The sequence below is a fragment of the Raphanus sativus genome, unplaced genomic scaffold (assembly GCF_000801105.2).
Source record: "Raphanus sativus cultivar WK10039 unplaced genomic scaffold, ASM80110v3 Scaffold1271, whole genome shotgun sequence".
Lineage (NCBI taxonomy): Eukaryota > Viridiplantae > Streptophyta > Magnoliopsida > Brassicales > Brassicaceae > Raphanus > Raphanus sativus.
Window position 1 is genome coordinate 1 of NW_026616584.1, and position 18606 is coordinate 18606.

The 18606-nt window shown below is 38.8% G+C and overlaps 4 protein-coding genes, 1 long non-coding RNA gene, 1 other non-coding gene and 1 pseudogene across 6 annotated transcripts; 5 read left to right on the top strand and 2 right to left on the bottom strand.

Moving 5' to 3' along the window:
• Positions 1 to 3: 3 nt before the first annotated feature.
• On the top strand, positions 4 to 1069 carry LOC130503967 (uncharacterized; the record flags this gene model as incomplete). The annotated part of the gene is made up of 3 exons (XM_056998538.1): positions 4 to 87; positions 172 to 657; positions 757 to 1069. Coding segments are annotated over 3 exons (648 nt in total), but the record flags the coding sequence as incomplete, so codon positions are not given.
• A 130-nt stretch (positions 1070 to 1199) lies between these two features.
• LOC130503968 (receptor-like protein 53) lies at positions 1200 to 3387 on the top strand (annotated as a pseudogene).
• Positions 3388 to 3653: 266 nt separating this feature from the next.
• On the top strand, positions 3654 to 3725 carry TRNAM-CAU (transfer RNA methionine (anticodon CAU)). Its single transcript has one exon. It is a non-coding gene; the product is annotated as a tRNA-Met (tRNA).
• Positions 3726 to 5294: 1569 nt separating this feature from the next.
• On the top strand, positions 5295 to 6149 carry LOC130503964 (RING-H2 finger protein ATL66-like). Its single transcript, XM_056998535.1, has one exon. The coding sequence runs from the start codon at positions 5461 to 5463 to the stop codon at positions 5941 to 5943; it is 483 nt and encodes a 160-aa protein (XP_056854515.1). The 5' UTR covers positions 5295 to 5460; the 3' UTR covers positions 5944 to 6149.
• Positions 6150 to 6511: 362 nt separating this feature from the next.
• Positions 6512 to 6920, top strand: LOC130503970 (uncharacterized). The gene is made up of 2 exons (XR_008941080.1): positions 6512 to 6629; positions 6716 to 6920. It is a non-coding gene; the product is annotated as an uncharacterized LOC130503970 (long non-coding RNA).
• Positions 6921 to 7194: 274 nt separating this feature from the next.
• Positions 7195 to 8070, bottom strand: LOC130503969 (thionin-2.2-like). Its single transcript, XM_056998540.1, has 3 exons — positions 7809 to 8070; positions 7635 to 7712; positions 7195 to 7523 (listed from the first exon to the last, which is right to left on the bottom strand). The coding sequence occupies exons 1-3, from the start codon at positions 8032 to 8034 to the stop codon at positions 7423 to 7425; spliced, it is 405 nt and encodes a 134-aa protein (XP_056854520.1). The 5' UTR covers positions 8035 to 8070; the 3' UTR covers positions 7195 to 7422.
• Positions 8071 to 8987: 917 nt separating this feature from the next.
• LOC130503966 (clathrin heavy chain 1-like) lies at positions 8988 to 17721 on the bottom strand. The gene is made up of 30 exons (XM_056998537.1): positions 17463 to 17721; positions 16943 to 17147; positions 16571 to 16659; positions 16404 to 16482; positions 16200 to 16327; positions 16003 to 16101; positions 15812 to 15920; positions 15626 to 15705; positions 15313 to 15540; positions 15160 to 15225; positions 14907 to 15023; positions 14607 to 14804; positions 14414 to 14530; positions 14259 to 14318; positions 14019 to 14105; positions 13843 to 13926; positions 13625 to 13759; positions 13471 to 13533; positions 13289 to 13393; positions 13104 to 13216; positions 12758 to 13010; positions 12537 to 12673; positions 12171 to 12449; positions 11083 to 12085; positions 10499 to 10984; positions 10242 to 10412; positions 9967 to 10152; positions 9732 to 9854; positions 9536 to 9646; positions 8988 to 9449 (listed from the first exon to the last, which is right to left on the bottom strand). The coding sequence occupies exons 1-30, from the start codon at positions 17505 to 17507 to the stop codon at positions 9282 to 9284; spliced, it is 5124 nt and encodes a 1707-aa protein (XP_056854517.1). The 5' UTR covers positions 17508 to 17721; the 3' UTR covers positions 8988 to 9281.
• Positions 17722 to 18606: the final 885 nt, after the last annotated feature.

An 18606-nucleotide genomic window follows, 5' to 3' on the forward strand; every position in this document is an offset into this window, starting at 1 on the left:
AGGCCAACAAGTGGATACGCTTTCAGCTCTACTTCTCAGATTGGTGGTCTTGCTCCTGATAGCCGAAGCCTACGCTTTTTGAAGCAGGTTTGTCTCCTCTTCGTTCTTCATTGTCAATGTTAACTTAGATGTCTGACAGTTCTTAGCATCCATTGTCGTTTGTTTTCTTAGGAGATAGATCTTCGGTGTGCTGTTCCTTTGTGGGGGTTTTACAACGCTGCTCTAAACTTTGGTGTCTCTGGGGGCGTCACATTCCCATGGGGAAGCGGATACCAGAACCGCCCTTCCTCTGTGCCAGAGAGGTTCTTCTTGGGTGGCAATTCGTCTCCTGTATGCTCTTTAGGTGGGCCATCAGCTCTATGGGGATTCAAGACCAGAGGACTTGGTCCCAACGAGCCAAAGAGGAAAGGAGATAACGAAAGAGATTTCGTTGGAGGAGACGCTGCCGTGACTGCATTTGCGGATCTCTCATTTGATTTGCCAGTGAGATGGTTAAGAGAGAGAGGTGTGCACGGGCATGTGTTTGCTTGTGCTGGGAATATGGCAAAGCTATCAGAGAATGAGTTTAGAAACTTAACTGCTCCAAAGTTGTTGGAGACGTTTAGAACTTCGGTTGGTGCTGGACTCGTGTTGCCAACTAGTCTTTTCCGTATGGAGGTTTGGTTCTCATTACTAATCGCCTTTTCTATATATTTTATACAATGAAAGTTAGATGACTGACACCAAAGCTATCCATCTTTTTTTTTTATGAGACAGATTAACTACTGCTATATATTGAAGAAGCAGGAACACGATCGAGCAAAAACTGGATTTTTCCTGACATTCTCGGCCTGATGAATTTCAGTTCAAGAAGGTACTCAATATGATATGGCCTTTCTTTCTTTTTTCTTAGCTGCTCTGCAATGTCTGGCAGAATCTTTGGTTTCAGCGCATATCTTATAAATTATTTCATTGTTGAATCTAAACTGTTTTGTAAGAGTTGATTTTTTTTTGTCATATTTTGCTTGGACTTCTCATTTTTGGATTCACGAGAAATAAAAAAGAGGAAGAATAATTGTTCGTCTGAAAACTTTGATGTTATGTTTTTGTTAAACATGGTACACCTAGTTTAGTAGTACTATCTCAATTTAGTATTTTACTATTTACCATGAGAACTAAAGGCTATTGGTATAATCAGGAATAGTCCAAAAGAAAACCTAAACCTTTGGCAAACCTGTAAAAATAGCCGTAAACGTTACTCTAGGGCAGAGAATAAGACTAGAAATTTCATGTAATTAAAGAAGGGGACCAGAAATTTGTGGAAATTTACGATTCATCACAAAGATTTTTGTACTCTCCGCAACTGACGTGAAGAACATTTGGTAGAAAAGGCTAGTTATAGCGGTGAGTCAAGCAGTGTGAGTTTTCATTTGTGGAGTACATACAGTCTATTATTATTGTGTATATAAAGAGAGGGGCATGTAAGCTTTGTTACCATCACATTTTCCTCTTCTTTTCTGCCTCTTAAATTATTGCTGAAAGAAAAATGAAAGGCTATTGGAACATAACGAAGAGTACCATTCCTGTTACTCTTTCTGTTCTTATCTTATTCATTTACAATCAAGAGAAGGTGTTTGCGGTTCCTCCTATTAGGCATTTGTGTCGTCCGGAACAAAGGGAGGCGCTTGTCCAGTTGAAGAACGAGCTTGAGGTTTTTGTCTCTCCTTATAACTGCTATGTTAATGGTACTAATAAAACCCCTCATCCGAAGACGGAGTCATGGGAGAGCAACGATGACTGTTGTACATGGGAGGGTATCACATGCAACGCCCAGTCTGGTGAAGTGATCAAGCTAGACCTTAGTTGCAGCTACCTCCGTGGCCGGCTTCATTCCAGTGTCAACCTTGAAAACCTTCATTCTCTAACCACTCTAGACTTTTCATCTAATGAATTTAGTGGTCAAATCATGTCTTCAATTGGAAATCTTTCTCTGCTTACCTCTCTGGACCTTTCTACTAATCAGTTTTCAGGTCAGATTCCATCTTTGATTAGAAACCTTTCTCATCTCACCTCTCTCGACCTTTCTGATAACCAACTTTCGGGTCAGCTTCCATCTTGGATTGGAAACTTTTCTCATCTTACTATCCTTGAACTCGATGGTAATGATTTTTCTGGTCAGATTCCATCCACAATAGGAAAGCTTTCTCAGCTCACCTATCTCAGCCTTATTAATAACCATCTTGCTGGTCACATCCCTTCTTCCTTTGGAGATTTAAACCAGTTGGGAGTCTTGATCGTTGATTCCAATATGCTCAGTGGCAACTTTCCCTCAGAACTACTGAATTTGACAATGTTGTCATATATATCACTCAGTGGAAATCACTTCACTGGTACACTTCCTCCTAACTTTACTTCACCGTCCAAATTGGTCCTATTGGATGGGTCTTACAACGCTTTCACCGGAACCATACCTTCTTCTCTCTTTACACTTCCTTCCTTGATGTTTGTTCGTTTGCGAGAAAACCAACTCAACGGCACTCTTGACTTTGGGAATATCTCTTCACCATCTAAGCTAGGAGAGTTAGACCTTGACAATAACAAGTTAATAGGTCCAATCCCCAGCTCCATTTCTAAACTAACCAACCTTGAGTATCTATTCCTTTCCAATCTCAACACCCAAGGTCCAGTTAACTTTAGCACCTTCTCGCATCTCAAGATGCTTTCACAGATTCACCTATCCCATTTGAACACCACCACTACATTCCACTTGAATGATTTCATATCATATTTCGAGAGCTTATATGTATTGGATCTATCAGGCAACCATGTTTCGGTAACAAAAAAGAGTCAAGTTTCACATCCTCCTCCGACAGGATCTCTCTTCTTATCAGGCTGCGGTATCACAGAGTTTCCAGAGCTCCTAAAAACCACACAACTTCTCGCCGATCTTGACGTTTCCAACAACAAACTCAAAGGTCAAGTTCCTGGCTGGTTATGGACGCTACCATATTTGCGTTACGTGAATCTTTCCAACAACACTTTGGTTAACTTCGAAAGAATATCGATGGGACCTCCAGGGCTTTCTTTGTCACAATTCCTCCTCTCCAACAACGACTTCACGGGCGATACTTCAAGCTTCGTTCCCTACGTTGCAAATCATCGACATATCGCATAACCACTTCAGTGGAGCTTTGCCATCAGACTACTTTGTGAAGTGGAGTGCTATGTCGTCATCATCTGTAACTGAACAACTACTCTATGCTAGAAAAGAAAACAAAAGCAACAAAACTATGACCAAATCCGAATTGGTTAAGATCTTCGGTTCTTGTTTCTGGTTTAGTTTTGTGTGTTTTCTCTCTTACTCTCTGTTTTAAAGCCAGCTTCTTTGTTTCTATGTAACTGAACAACTCTGTTTCCTTCTTACACACAAAAAATTAGACGATCTTGAGATGGAAAACAAATCAAGAAAAGAGAACTAGTGGAACTCAATTACACATCTATAGACATCAACAGTATACGAAACAGTAACCATAAAATAGATGACCAAAGTACATTGACTAGATGATGTTCAGTCAGGAATGTCTATAGACTATCTATGTGATTTTGTTCAGTAAAAAGATAAACCAACAATCCTACGGTACATTCGTAATCGAGAAATACAAAGCAATCAACACATCAGAGTGGCGCAGCGGAAGCGTGGTGGGCCCATAACCCACAGGTCCCAGGATCGAAACCTGGCTCTGATAGTGTCTTTTTACCTTTTTTTTTTGCTTTTAAAAGGCCCCAAAGCAACCAAGTGAACAACATAGAGAAAACCGACAAAACGTCAGAGACAGAGCAGTACTGTATATCATTATGACTTACCTACGAGTTTGGACTCAAACCCACGAGACAATCATGTAATTGTCAAGAAAAAGCTCAAGCCAGCACAAATGATGAATAGGCCCCCCCTGCCTTGTCCGGTGTCCCATAGTGTTCACTTCTTTATTACCTCCAAACACTCTTAAATTGCAAAAAGTTGATGAAAAGTCCAATGATATATAAAGTAAGCACAGAGATAAACCTTAGAATTATGAATCTTAAGCAGATATATATATTATCTCTCACATTTATAAAGTTCGTATTTAAAAATCTTTATTTAAAAAAATAAAAGTTTGCATCGAAATTGGTTTAAACAACTAGTGCCAGGATAACCAATTCATTTGCACATTATACAATCTTTGGAAACAGATTGTGGTTTATTGAAACGGAGAAACAGAGAGAACGGACCAATTTCTACAATTTGCACGAATGTCCTGGAAAAGAACACAAAAGATGAGACCTTATCTGTTTATAGAGATAGCTTATTAATGTCATAATTGGAAAAAATGTTTTATGTAAGTGGAATCATATAAGTTACGCTGTGGTAATAAATTGTAAATTTGTAGTAGGAGAGAAGTGAAAAACTTTAGTAGTGGAATGTAATTAAGGTGAGAGGTGAGTAGGCTAATAGTTAGGTAAAGGTAAGAGAGATCATCCCAAACGAGTTAGGTCGTGGACTATGTAGTATTCGTTATCGTGCCGTGTCTTGTCTATTAGTATATGTCCTTTTGCTGTCTCACGCCAATTAATATGCCACTCCTTGCCTAATCACTATCTTTTCTTACGATACGAGTACTATAAACTTTTGGCCGAAATCTTCCTGCGACTTGTAGAAAGTTAAGTTCACAAAAATATCTTCACCGTTTGACACATATATATAACTAAAAACACGCTTGAATTAATTTTAACCAGTCTCAATGATTGTCTTTTTTTCTTTGCTTGAATTTCAATGATTGTCTTTAATCCGATCCGTCTAAACTTGCTGATGGAAATGATATGATAAACTCTTTAATTTGAGAAAACTTAATTTTGACACTCTTTGGGAGTGGGATATGAGTCACTGGTATGTTATTTGTTTAACATACGTAAACATGGCGTTTGAAACTTTGCATGCATGACTAGCCCTTTTTTTTTTGAACATATACTAGCCTTTTTCTTTCAATCTTAGTTAATATACACGAGTTTATTCTTGTTTTTCAATAGATGATATGATGTAAAGTAAGTTAATTCGAATATCTTTTAGTATGCTAATAATTAAGCTAGCTAGGCACTATGTTTTCAGTCATGTTTTAGTGATTAAACTATACTATTAGTGATGGTTAAGAAAACATAACGTGCATGGCGCCTACTCTGGTCTTTAGCTAACGTAGGTCTCAAAAACACTTGAAGAAAAGTAAAAACAATTGTAAAATCCACTTTCCTCCAAACTTGATTCTATTACTACTACTCGTGGAAGCTATTAACTCTAATTAATATTCGCTCTGCTTAATTTTATCAGAGAGTATTAAAATTATCAATGTTCAATCACGTGACTAGCAACAAAGTGTGTATATATAATGCACACATTGCGCGCTTACGAGCAACGACCAAAAAAAAACATCTATAAAAGCCAGACGAGAAATGACGTCATCATCACCGCCTCCAAGAGCTTCAATGCTTTTGTACTGGCACGAGAACCAGTACGACGACCGGAACTTCCAGTTTCACGGCCGGACAATATTCTCCGTCATGGTTCTATTCTCCGTCATCCTCTTCTTCGCCGTGATCACTCTCTACATCCACCGGAGCTGCCTTGTTCGCGATCCCGTCAACCTCAACGCGCCGCCTCCTCCGATATTCACGCCGTGCGTTGGCGGAGGTCTTGACCCGGCGGAGATTCGGAGTTTGCCGGTGGTGCTATGCCGGAGAGAAGATGCTGAGGAGGAAGAGAGGGAGTGTTGCATATGCCTCGGTGGTCTCGAAGAGGGAGAGAAGGTGAAAGTGCTTCCTCTGTGTCGCCACTGTTACCACTGCGAATGTGTGGATCGGTGGCTTATGGCCGAGTCGAGTTGCCCCCTCTGCCGAGTCTCGATCCGAGTCGACTCGTCCGTGTCGTTGCAATGAGACTGGAAGGTGACTTGATAGTGAGTAAAGATATTTGTTACCCACAGACATGAATGGAAGGGAATTAATGGTTACATTTTCTTTGAAAATATTTTTGTGTAAATGTCTTAATCAATGACAGTGAAGTTTTTTATCACTTCTTCTGCAGATATTTATTATTTTTATAACTAAAAGATCTCGTTGTACTTTGATGACAAACGATTAGATAGTTTCGGTTAGATTTCTGCTAGTTTTAAACTTTTAAGATAGTCACAATTAAATATTTATAAATTTTTTTTTTGAATTATATATGTATATTATTTATCTTTTTGAGAATCTAATTGTGAGAATTTGTCATTGGAGTTGCTCAAATAGTGTAAATATTTTACAACTGCAATATAGTTAACCAAATATAAGTCTGAAAAAAAAGTTCAAATATAAGTCTTGAGTTAGTCAATAGTACCCAAGATGATTGGCAAAGGAAAATATGGGCTTTCTGGGCCTTTAGTTGGCATTGATCAGCCCAATAAGAAAAAGCAGAAAACGAGTCTCTATCCATTAGGGTTTTGCTGTCATATATAAGAAGCAGTAAGAGCGTAATGTTCAAAATCTTTTCGACTTCTCGGCCGCTTCTTTGTTGAGAGTTCGCTGCATATAGTCTGAGAAGTGAAGGGTTTATCTTCTGTTGATTCAGCATGAGGGCTAAGGTGAGTGATAGGTATTAGTTATCTTAATAGATTCTCTACATTGGTAAGAATCTAGAAGTTGAAAGTGTTTGTTTGGATTGTATCAGTGGAAGAAGAAGCGTATGAGGAGATTGAAGAGGAAGAGACGAAAGATGAGACAGCGATCTAAGTAGCGTTTTCGAACAGACCATGTTTCTGTGTTTCTTTGTTTTTAATTTTAACCAAACTCTGTTCTTGAGTTTCGGTTTGAATGTTTCGTTTGGACCAAATTAGTACAACGTTATGTTTCTATTTAAGCGTTTTGTTTATTCACATGTTTTTTCTCAGAGACCTTGAGATGAATCGGTGATTGCTTAGTGATAATTGAGATGCTCTTAAGTTAGATTCAGCTGAGAAACCTTTAAGATGAATGGATGGTTGCTATTATCAGATGTTGCAAATGTTACTATTAGCTTCCATCTTGTAATTGATTTCTTGTTTGACCACACTATTTGTAGAGGAAAACATAGTTAAGCTTGTATTGGTGAAATGGTGATGCTATACTTGCTTATAATATCGTAGATGTGACACCTAATCATGTTGTAAATGGTTTCGATAAATATGTACGGTAAAAAAGCCCACACATTATTCATTTATTTAGATGATAGCAAGTAGAAGGCGTATACAATCTAGGATCGTTAACCTTCTAAAAGCATACACAAACCAGAAACAACTCATTAAAATACTAGCAGTACAAAGTCTAGCATTTTTAGCACATTTCATACAAGACCAACAAACGCTTGGATGTGATACTCCCCTTCGTAGATATGCTTCTTTAGGCAGTTTCAGCTTCAGGCTTAATAGAGCCCTTGTTGCAGAAAGTAGCACATGCTTTGGCACACTGTTCAAACGCTTCATTCACAACTTCACTTGCACCTAGTCACGTCAAACAAAATTCAAATGTATTACTATTATTCTTGTCATGTCTATTGTTCCAACAAAATAATAATAATAGTGATCACTTAGGAGCTTGGTGGAATGCTTTACCCGAGTTATGGACAGTGGTCATGGCACCACACACCGAGGATGTACACCCCAACTTGCAGTATTCGTTGACATTATTACCTTAAAGGAAAATATACGCAAACTTGCTTCAGAATGAAATCTTGATCCATCTTGGTACTGCACAATAAATCATATAAAAATGAGTTCACTTTTTACCAGAGTTTTCGAGAATGTCGTTGGGATATCCTGAAGGGCAGACATTTCCGGAAACTTCTATGCATCCGCTAGCGGGTAGACAAATTGACTTGGGTATCTGAAGACGGCATATGTTAAAGGCATTTCTACTTGATTGGGATGGGCAGCAGACTCTTGCTTCTACTTGAATTTGCACCAGGACCAGACTCATTATGAGCACACTTAAAATCACACCTTTGCCTTCCATTGTTCAACAATACACTTAAAATTATGAGCTTGTATTTTGATGAAATGGTCATGATACTAGACTAACTTAAATAGTACCTCTTCTACACAATCTTCAATTACTTAATGCTCTCATGGTCACCACATGACTGGTGGAGTACACATGAAAAGAACCTGAAAAAATTGAATTCCTACCAGTTATCCAATATGTGTAGGTGACTCCGTGTTAGTATTCATTATTGACATAATTACCTAAAGTCAAAATAATATAAAAACATGCAAAACTTGTATCAAAAGTGAAATGTTGATCCATCTTGTGACAGATAACTTTCTTGAAGCACAATTAATACCTTTTATAGTGAATTCAGTTTACCATAGTTTACGAGAAAGTCATAAGGAAATCGCCCAAGTCAGCTACTCCCGGAAACATTTGTGCATCCACTGATAATACACAGACTACTTGGAGATTCCTGGAAGACCACATTGATTAAAGATGCGTTGCAGCAGATATTTGCTGCTACTTTGAATTTGCCACATCACCAGACTCAGTATAAGCACACTTCAGACCACAAGTTTGGCTTCCATCTTTTGCTTGATGTTACTTGTTTTTTTCTTTTGGGTCAAAGGATGTTACTTTGTTTAATCACAATATGTACTTAGAGAAAACACATAAGAATATACTGGAGAAATGGTTATGGTAAGGTTGGTGACTTAACTAGCTCTGCCAAAACAAAATGCATCGAAGGAAGGCAAACTGTTGAGAACATCATTTTAGCCTCTGAAATTGATGAAGGATACTACGAAGAAGAAGACATCAAGTAAAGATGGGCATAACTTGTGTCACCATTCGCTGGAAGTTCATTTTCAATTGTTTGCCATGCCCTTGCATTTGTATTACCTCTATCTTTGTCACTGATATTTTTCATGGTTTCTTGTTACTTTCTTCAAATTCTTAAAATGATGGAAATTTATAAGTGAAAAACAATAAGCTCAAATAAAGAACCAACATGAAACAAGGTCAAAGTAAATGATAAGACTATCAATGAGTCACCTCTCTCCGCTCCAAAGAAATGTAATAAAATGTGTCCTTAAACCAAAAATGACTCACCTAAAAGACCCCCCAAAGAATATTACAAACAAAAGTACGAGAGATTTTTATCCACACATACCTATAAAATCAAACAACGAAAAAAACATTCCGACGAATACCACCGTGGTAGAGATTGCTCAACTGATTACTTGAACGGATAGCTTTTGTTTCTGATAGTCTTAGTAGCCGCCCATCGGTGGCATTCCATATGGTGGCATCGGAGGCATTCCTGGCATTCCACCCATCGGTGGTGGCGGACCATAACCGCCTCCCATACCTGGACCTCCTCCCATTCCTGGCATCGGTGGTGCAGGTAGAGCCAGTGGCAATAATTGTGCGTACATGTTCTGTTTTCATAAAAAAATCAAAACGTAAGTCTTTTTATTTAACACTTTACGGGATAATGTATGAGTGTAGCTGTGGAAAGTAGTACCTGTTGGGACATGACATCCTTCTCTTCCTGCTCTTTGGCCTTCACTTCTTTCTGTGCCTCTATCTTGTCCTTGATCAGTTCATCCACTTTGCCAGAGTATTCTCGGATAAACTGCCATAAAAAGGAGGAGAAATAGAATTTAATCATATATTTATATGGTTCATATCTCGTTTGAGTAATTAGGAAGAAAAGTCACCTGGAGGAGATACGGGAAGGCAAAGTCAATCATGTTATTGATCCAAGCAAGTTCTAGAGCAACATCTGGTCGGATTAAGTCATAACACACAAATAGACATGTGGCAAAGCATTCCTTTTTCCCCTGTAATAATAATTAAAATAAAAAAGGATTTTCTTACTTTCATCTTCTATTTTACCACATACCAAAACGCTAGAGGAGGATAATTTGATGTAATTGTGCTTGAAACACATACCTGTTCAATGAAGTAAACCAGAAGCTGTTCTGCAAGGTCATGGTCGCCGGATTGTGAAGCAGTTTCCATACAGTCCTTGTACATGTTATCTTTCTTCGACAAAGCAATTGATTGCTTCCATCTACCAGCTTTCTTGTAGATATACGCAGCTACACGTCTCATTTCCACGAGCTCGTGTTTCTCAATCTGTTCGTACCATTCGCGAGAAGATTAATTAGAAATAATATAAGGAAAGGTGTAAAACGTATACTCGATAGGTAGTTGCAAATTCTTACCTTCTGAGCGAGGCCTATCTGGTCAAAGCTGTCATGCAAATCAGTAGACTCGCGCAACCTGTCATAGTCTTCTTCCTCTACGTATATCTCATTCAGAGCTTCATTTACAGCAGAAACATTGTTGCTCTGAACTGCAACCATGTACGGCTTAATAAGGCGCAACTGACCAGCCTGAGAATCAGGGAGAGAAAATCATCAGAAATCAATCATTACTTAGACACGGAAAAATATAAAAAATTCAAGGGTCAGCCTCGAACCTTTCGCATAATATCAACGACACGTGTGTGGTCTAACCGCAGAGCAAGCACATTGAGAAGATCGTTGATTATATCAGGGTGCTCTTGCAAGTAGAAGTGAACGGCCTTGTAGTAAAGCTCGACATTCGCAACCTTGGCGACAATGTCTTTGAATTGCATGTGCTCCCATGCTTCAGGAGAATGGTTCATGACAGTGGTTGCAGCGTTGTCAAACTCATCATACTGAATGTAAAGATAGGTAAGTTCCTGCCAATGCTGTTGCTCATCACATGCACGTATAAGCTTGGGAATATTGAGGCGAGTCGAGAACAACTTGATGTGTTCCATAAGCTTCTCATAGCGATATCTGGCGTACAGTACACCCAACTCGGTGAAGATCCCCATGTGAGCCCGTTCCAGACCAAGTCCACTCTCCATCAGTGAGATTAATTCATTGAAGCATCCTCTGTTTTGGTAGTACTCGCTAACTTCTTCCAAGTCATCCACCTGTTAAGAGGACAAAAAGATTTAACCGAGGGATCATAAATAATATCATCCTAAAACTGACGAAAACTTAAAAAAAAAAACCAGGTGTTTATTCTCACCTGTATGATAATGTTAAGTCCACATATTTGAGCCAGCCGGAATTCTTCAGCATCAACACAAGCAAAGCAAACTTCCTTCCATGTTTTTGCGCTGTTTGCTTTCCTTGCAGCATCAACAGCACTCTGGAACTGCTGCAACTTCACAAGTGTGACGGCTAACTTGGCCCAGTTCGATGTGAACGCATAAATTATTTTTGCAGCTTCATACAGAGCTTCGTCATACAGGCGATCACCCACATTTGGTAGGTTAGCAACGTTTGGCATCAGAATAAATTCTTCTATCTCACCCAACCTTTCAATCTTTGCATAAGCATAGATGAGCTCACTGTCAACCTTGGGTTCCTTCACCTTCTGTCTAACCATAAGAAGGTATCTGACCAAGTCATCATAAACATTAGTATCTTCAGCGGCCCGGATGACCTCTAGGAAATGAGTGGCATCATCAGCTCGGATAAAGGACTCAATTGCATCACTGAGAAGTCCATCCCTGAGTTGAGCCTTTGCGACTTGGGTCCAAACAGAATCTTCTTCGACCCGGAAAGCAAACTCAACGGCACGCTCAATGCTTCTAACGTGATCCAACAATACGTTGACAGCCTGGACATTTAGGTTAAACTTCTTGAAAATAGCAAATGCTTCCTCATACAGTTGAGCATCAACCGCCACTTCTCCAACAGCCGGACCATCAAAATTATCTAGCCTGTTGATGTAATCCATAACTCTAGACGGATCCGCCTTGATAGCTGTCAATATTAACAGATTTTGCAGATTGAAGTTTCCACTGAAGGCAGAATTTTGAAGCACAATCTTTTCAAGAAGCTCGATAAGCTCATGCGGTAGATCAGCAGTCATGAATGCTTTAACAGCTGCAGAAACTTGCTCGGGGCTCTTGCTTTCAGGTAAAGCAGTAGACACAACTTGGTCAATAAGTTGTCTTCTATATTCGTTTTCTTCCACAAGAACCTTATCCCAGAGGTCACCATCCATCCTCTCCACTACATACCTGCAGTTGGAAAACCGTGCATAAGCAGACTACAGATGAACCACTGTGGAATAAGTAAGAAGTTTGGTTAGCAGTAATCAAATACCTGGCTTGTAACTTGAACAAAGAGTTCTTGTTGGTGACATTGATGAGTTCATCATCACATTGTCCTCTTCTGTATGCCACAACAGCCAGGGTGGGATCCCGCTTCTCACAGTACTTACCCACAACCTTAGAGTCGTAGTAGGGGTTGGTGGTCAGGAAATGCTCAGGGTTGTTGTTACTGTCTATGATAATTTTACCCAAGGCATTATGGACATGCACATCTTGGCTTCCCTCACTCACTAGATGCTCCAAGAACTGAGTGAGAAGACGGAGTCGATTTCTGAATAGAGTAGACAAATACATATTAGAGCTTTAAGAACTAAGGGGCATATGGACGGAAACAAAGATGACTGAAAAGATTTCACACCTCTTCTCACATTCCTCAACAAGGGGTTCAACAGGAAGCAAGGAACGAACAGAGAGAATGAGGCCTTTAATAAAATCTTCAGGGCATTCGTCATCAAGCAACTGCCCCACAACTAAGGGAGCATTTCCAGGATTCACCTGCAAAGTGAATCACATTATAATTATTTAAGCATAAAATGCCAAACTTCCACACATTAACGAAAGTCTCGAGAAACTCCATACCTTCTGAACGTAACCTTCAATGTAACGAAGCATGTTGTTTGTGTACAGGTAATGAGTAAGATCAGGGACGAAGCCGAACCGGTCGCAGACATTTATCAAAGGTCGGGCATCAGGAAGCTTGGCTTCCATCAAAAAGTTCTTCGTCTTTTCAGCATCATAAAAGTTAGACTCTCTAGTCACACGCTCAACCTCCTTTATTTGACCAGTCTTGGCAGCTGCTTCAATGTACTTGAAGTGGATCTCTGGATCCTCACTATAGCACAGACGGAAAAGATTGTTTATCATCAGAATACAAACTCAAGGTTTGTGCTTATTAAAATGACTGACTAGATTCTTGACAAATCACCTCATACTCAAATATGAACCGAGGAAAAAGTATAGCCCTTCGTACGACTTGAATTGCTCAAAGAGTTTAATACATGAATCAACACCGAGTTGCTCACAGTACTCCTTGCAAGCCTGTAAGGATATGAACACATCAGTGTCACATTAAACAATAAAATTCATACCATACTACAACACAGCTCTTACCTGAACGATTATCTGAAGGTTGCCTCTCAGGTTGACCAGCAGAAGATCCTTCATGCACTCCATAGCCCATTCGCTGGAAAGGGTACCAAAAAACTCAACAAGAGCCTGCATGGAGCAGACAAATATTCAACAACTCGATCATCCAGGAGTTAAGCAACAAAAAATTAGTTCGGAGGTATTACCTGTGGCTCAATAGCATGTGTGTTCACAATCACACGTTTTATGTCAGGTAACTCTGAGTAGTGCTGCACAAACAAAGGACAGAAGTTAAGAGATAAAAATAAAAAATAAAAACATCTATTAGCCAACAAAAAAAAGTAAACATTAAGCAACAACCTTTAAAGATTGGATATAGAGTCCAGCCTTTTCACAGAGCTGAGCAACACGAGCGCGGTCATAGTGGCTGAACATTCCATTTGCTAAAATTGCATCAGCCACATTAGGAAAGGTTACCAAATTGATCTCCAGAACCTAATTTGACAGTGAAGTAAAAGGTCTTAGAAGGCTAACGAATAGAGAAAGCAGACTAGATACAAGGTGGAACTCTTGTCAACCTTAGTTTGCAGAAAAGAATGCTCAGGTAAATTTGGCTTCAAAACATCGAGAAGGAAAGCAGTCGCCTCGCGGATCAGATTTCTCTGTATATGCACAAGTAAATTAGCTCAGTATTAACTCTCTTGTAACGAGCTATGAATATTGTTTTATACACTAGTTATACTTATTTACCGACCTGAAGGAAAAGATCAGTGATGGTGTTGTAGTCAACTGGACAACCTCCTTCCATTTGGGACATCATTAAAGCAAAATTCACTGCTCCCTGTAATATAAACAATATCAGGTTAAAATTAATCATTAGAAGTTAATCGATTCATGACTACTCTCGTGTTTACGCAGCAAGCATCCAATAAACAAGTCTTTCCAAAGTTTAATATGTTGCTACTTGCTACTATCAAAAATGCACCACACTAACCTGAGGATCCGTACGGAGTATTGTTTGTAGAAGAAACATGTAATCAGGCGTGTACCCAACCTAAAGCACAGTATGAAACAGTCTTTCATTTTCAGCACAATTAACTTCCGGGTAACCATAACAGGGGAGGGGGAACCTTTTAATTTATTACGTACCTGCTTTGAGTAAATCAGTATTTTGTCAAACTCCCTTCGCTCTGCAAAAGCTGCTACAACTTTTGGAGTAGCTCGAGCTTTGATGTATATTTTCAGAGCAAGGTCATTATCCACAGTCTGGAACAGAAAAAAAGATTATCATTACAACATGCTAAAGGAGACATTAAAAGACAACGGTCAATTTTATGATTACCTTGACAAGGTCTCCAAGTTCTTCACTGCATTCTAACTTATCCTCTGCCAACCAGTTTTCCAAGAGGTTCTTCTTGTTTTGATTCACAACAAGGCGAGATAGTTCCAAAGACTCGTATGAATTGAGCTTCCCTCTAGTTAAAAGGGTCCCAAAATACTGTAACAACGGAGGAGTTTGCCCTGCTTGTACAGGAACACTCTGCAAAGTTGAATAGTGCGATGTTGTTTTATATTGGTGTTACTTAAATATAATAGTAGATAGCATGTTCACAGAGGATTACTTGGAATAAAGAGTAAATACCTGGAATTTAGCCACAGTATCTGGTGTCCGTAGAATCCCCTGAGGAGATTCAGCAGCAAGCTCAGCAGCCTCCTTGTACTTTGTTTGAGCAAATAACTCCTGGAACCGTTGGACAACCTGCAACATCCAAACAGAATATGAGGACTTTCACATCAACGAATAACTCATTTTCGTCCAGGTTGCTTTCGTTAACTACAATTACTTCAGCAAGAGAACAGATCCACACATCTGAACCAAGGTAAACATCACATACCAAGTTTTCTGCACCAGGGAGGTTTCCTCTTTTAGCAAGATTGACAGCAAGCTCCAAATTGTTCAACTGTTAAACAAAAGCATAGAGTTCTTAGCATGTCATGATCAAATAGATAGACTGTATCAAGAAAAATTGAAAAAAGGTAAAACATACTTGACCGCTAATAAAAGGTATTATCGTAGCCTCATTTACTGTAGCCAAAAGAACTTGTCCTCGTCTATTAATGGCATAGAAACCCCCAACTGAGGAAGCTTCAGAAGTTAAGAAAATTGGGTCTGGACTTATCCGATTTCTGTAGATCGCAGAAGCCGTCTCTAAATCGTATACAAACAACAAGCCAAGCTTGGTGATGACGTATATCAAGTTAAATTTGTGAGAGACCTGTCAGAAAAAGGAGAAAATGGTGTCATGAAATTTTCACCAGAAATTTACTGACGTTAACTGAACTTCTAATGCAAGTACAAACCTGCATCGCTACAGGAAAATCATCAGCAAAATCTGGGGGGAAAAAGAGATCTGCCTGCTTCTTTGTAAATGACGGTTTTCCTGAAGAAAAAGGCCACCTTTAGACATCAGATGATTACCAACTAAAATGTAACAAAATACCCTAAATAAATAACCATTTAAATATAGAACAGCCAAGGAAGCTAACCTGGTTGGGCACCAAGCTCAATGACATGTAATTTTGATGTTATCTGTCCAGCATTAAAGCTCTTGCTTGCAAAGGATATAAGAATAGAAGGATTCTCATTCCCAGGGACCTATCATTAATAATGTTACTTGTCTTACTACAGTTCAGGATCAAACCACGGAATGAACTAACAAAAGAACCACATAGTTTACCTTAAACTGGGCAAATGAAGCAGCATGTGCTTCAAGGGCCTGGCTCCGCTGTTGATCCACAGAGAAAAGCTGCATATTCCCTTTTACCAATTGTGGTCTCTACAGAAGATAATAATGAAAAGACCAGTCAAGAACATATAAAATGACTGTCACTATGATGTCTCCACTCAGACTAATATGTGGCGCAGTAAACCTACCTCAGGAGAGCCAGGAGCAATTCCAATTAGCACCAACCACTTCTCATTAGGAGAGCACTTGTAGTTAATAATTTGATTGTTTGCCAAATTGGCCGTTCTATCAAACATCTTAACTGGCTCAGATTCACCTGGAAATATGCGAGCAAAATTAGAAACAACATATAGAATGTATGACGAAGATGACACTAATTTAATATTTAAAACCTTCAATCGACCAATGATACACGGAAGTTTGTGTGACCAGACCCAACATCTTTGGTGTAATCCATTTCCAAAAAGCAACCTATAAAACATGGGCGGTTAATATCCAAAATAAATCTAAGTACAACATGAAAGATACCGAGTAACAAAGAGTTCGTTTCGGTGCTCACCTGCTCAGGCATCTGATGAGACTTCAACTTTGCTTTTGCTTCGATGTTAAATATCTGTAGATGATCCTGAGTAGTTCCTGGAACTTGAGCTATACACAAATTAAAGAAAAAAAAAGTGAGCAACAAAGGAGGAAACATCCACTACAGACCTAATTGACACAAACACAACCATGTAAGATATCACATGTCAGAAACCATAGAACTCTACCCTGATGTCTGCGTTACTGAAGTTTTTCTATCAAATAATGCATCACAACAGGCACGTACTCGTTCAAACTAAGTAGGAGTTATTAATGATACTTCAAGAAAAATCATCAAAAGGAAACTACTCTATGTGCACGATTTATTAATAGAAGGAAAAAAGACAAATACCTTTCAAAGCAAGGATCCTAGAGTTTGGGTTCATAAGAGCAGAATCTGCAGTGATAGGTCTCCTTAGAGGCTGCATAGGCATATTCATATCAATAATCACAACGCTGTTCTGCGGCGCAGTCTCTCGCACACATATGTACTTATCAGACTCCATAGTGACATTAGTAAACGTAATGAACTGCTGATTGATCCCAACGCTCGGTAGCTGGAAAAAAAAAAAGAATCAAAAACAAAGCGTCAAGTCACATAGTTTCATGAAATCAGTTACGAGATCCGAGTGAATCAGCACACTATACATTGAGGTAACACAGATCTGATCAGAGACATGCATTACACAAACTATCGATCCAGAAAAAATGACTTGATACGGCAACGATCGAGCATAGATTCAAAAACAGCAAGAGAACGGAATCTCAATCATAACCAAATCGTTCAGAGATCAGAGACTTGAGCCAAAAACTAGCTAGAATATACATATGTTTCTAAAAATGGAGACGGAGGAGGAGGAGGAGGAGCTTACCGTTAGGATCTCCTTCATCGTGATGGGGGCGTTTGCTGCCGCCATGTTTTGACCTCAGATCGCAGCAAGGGAATCTCCCGGGGAGAGAATCAGATCCACGGCTGGGACGAGATCGTCAATAGCCAAGAGAGAGAGAGAGAGAGAGAGAGAGAGAGAGGAGGAGGATCGATGCGAGAGGACGTGGAGAAGGTTTGAGATCGCTGCCAGATCTGAGGCAAGTGAACGAGAAAGGGTGAACAGCGATCGGATCGGAGTCACTCGTAGAATATAAATGAGAGAGAACAAAAAGGAGACAGACGTGCAAATTAACGGGTCGGATTTGATCCGAGCTTAATAAATGGGCCGGGTTTTGTCACAAAACAAACAGACAGTGATGAGAGTAGTGATAATGATGTTGACATGTACCCTATATGCTAGGTGGACTTCTCGTCTAATTAACAACTAGATTCTAACCCGCCCGACTGGGCGGGTGTTATTTTTTTCAACAATTACCATTTATAATTTCTTTTGTTTTGGATATGTCGTAAAACTATTTTGTAGGTGTTCCTATATGTTAGAGTGTGTTCATTTTGTATCCTTGTTTGATATATAATAGATAGCGACATCTTTTTTTAAACGGATCATCTATTCTATTAAATTTATTAATACAATTTATTAACTTGTATGATTATCTAAATGACCACAATAAAAATAAATCTAAAATACAAATTTATATTAGTTTTTGGATTTTCATTTTAATCACATTATATTGGGTTATCTTATTGACATTCTTTTATAAATGTTATTTTATTGACTTTTTTTTATAAAACATTGAAATATAGAAAACATTATTAATGAAATTACCACTAATGGAGAATTATATATATGTATATAGCATAATATAGTATATCTTATAAGAAAGATATAAAAATTTGTTAACAATTGGCCCATTTAAAGGAGAAACAAAATTAAAATCCGTTTTGATAGCATATGGCCTGTTCAATAATAATTGGCCCAATTAGAAAGCTAACTAATTAGCGTAGGAAAAAAAACTGTTAGACAAAAGATCGACGAAAAAAAACAGAACGATACTCTCAATTAGGGTTCTTTACTCTCGGAGAAATCTCTCTACTTTTTTCATTGTTCAGATCAAGATCAAGATTTA

Bases quoted from the DNA above. Each gene is read 5' to 3' on its own strand.
- LOC130503969 (XM_056998540.1), bottom strand. From the start codon at position 8,034: ATGGAAGGCAAAGGTGTGATTTTAAGTGTGCTCATAATGAGTCTGGTC. The intron at 7,713-7,808 runs GTAAAAAGTGAA...TTTTCCTTTAAG, and splicing joins CGACATTCTCGAAAACTCTG to GTAATAATGTCAACGAATAC. The intron at 7,524-7,634 runs GTAAAGCATTCC...TGACGTGACTAG, and splicing joins GACCACTGTCCATAACTCGG to GTGCAAGTGAAGTTGTGAAT.
- LOC130503964 (XM_056998535.1), top strand. From the start codon at position 5,461: ATGACGTCATCATCACCGCCTCCAAGAGCTTCAATGCTTTTGTACTGG.
- LOC130503966 (XM_056998537.1), bottom strand. From the start codon at position 17,507: ATGGCGGCAGCAAACGCCCCCATCACGATGAAGGAGATCCTAACG. The intron at 17,148-17,462 runs GTAAGCTCCTCC...TTTTTTTTCCAG, and splicing joins CGATGAAGGAGATCCTAACG to CTACCGAGCGTTGGGATCAA. The intron at 15,226-15,312 runs GTATGTTTTACC...TTTGTTTAACAG, and splicing joins TACCTTTTATTAGCGGTCAA to TTGAACAATTTGGAGCTTGC.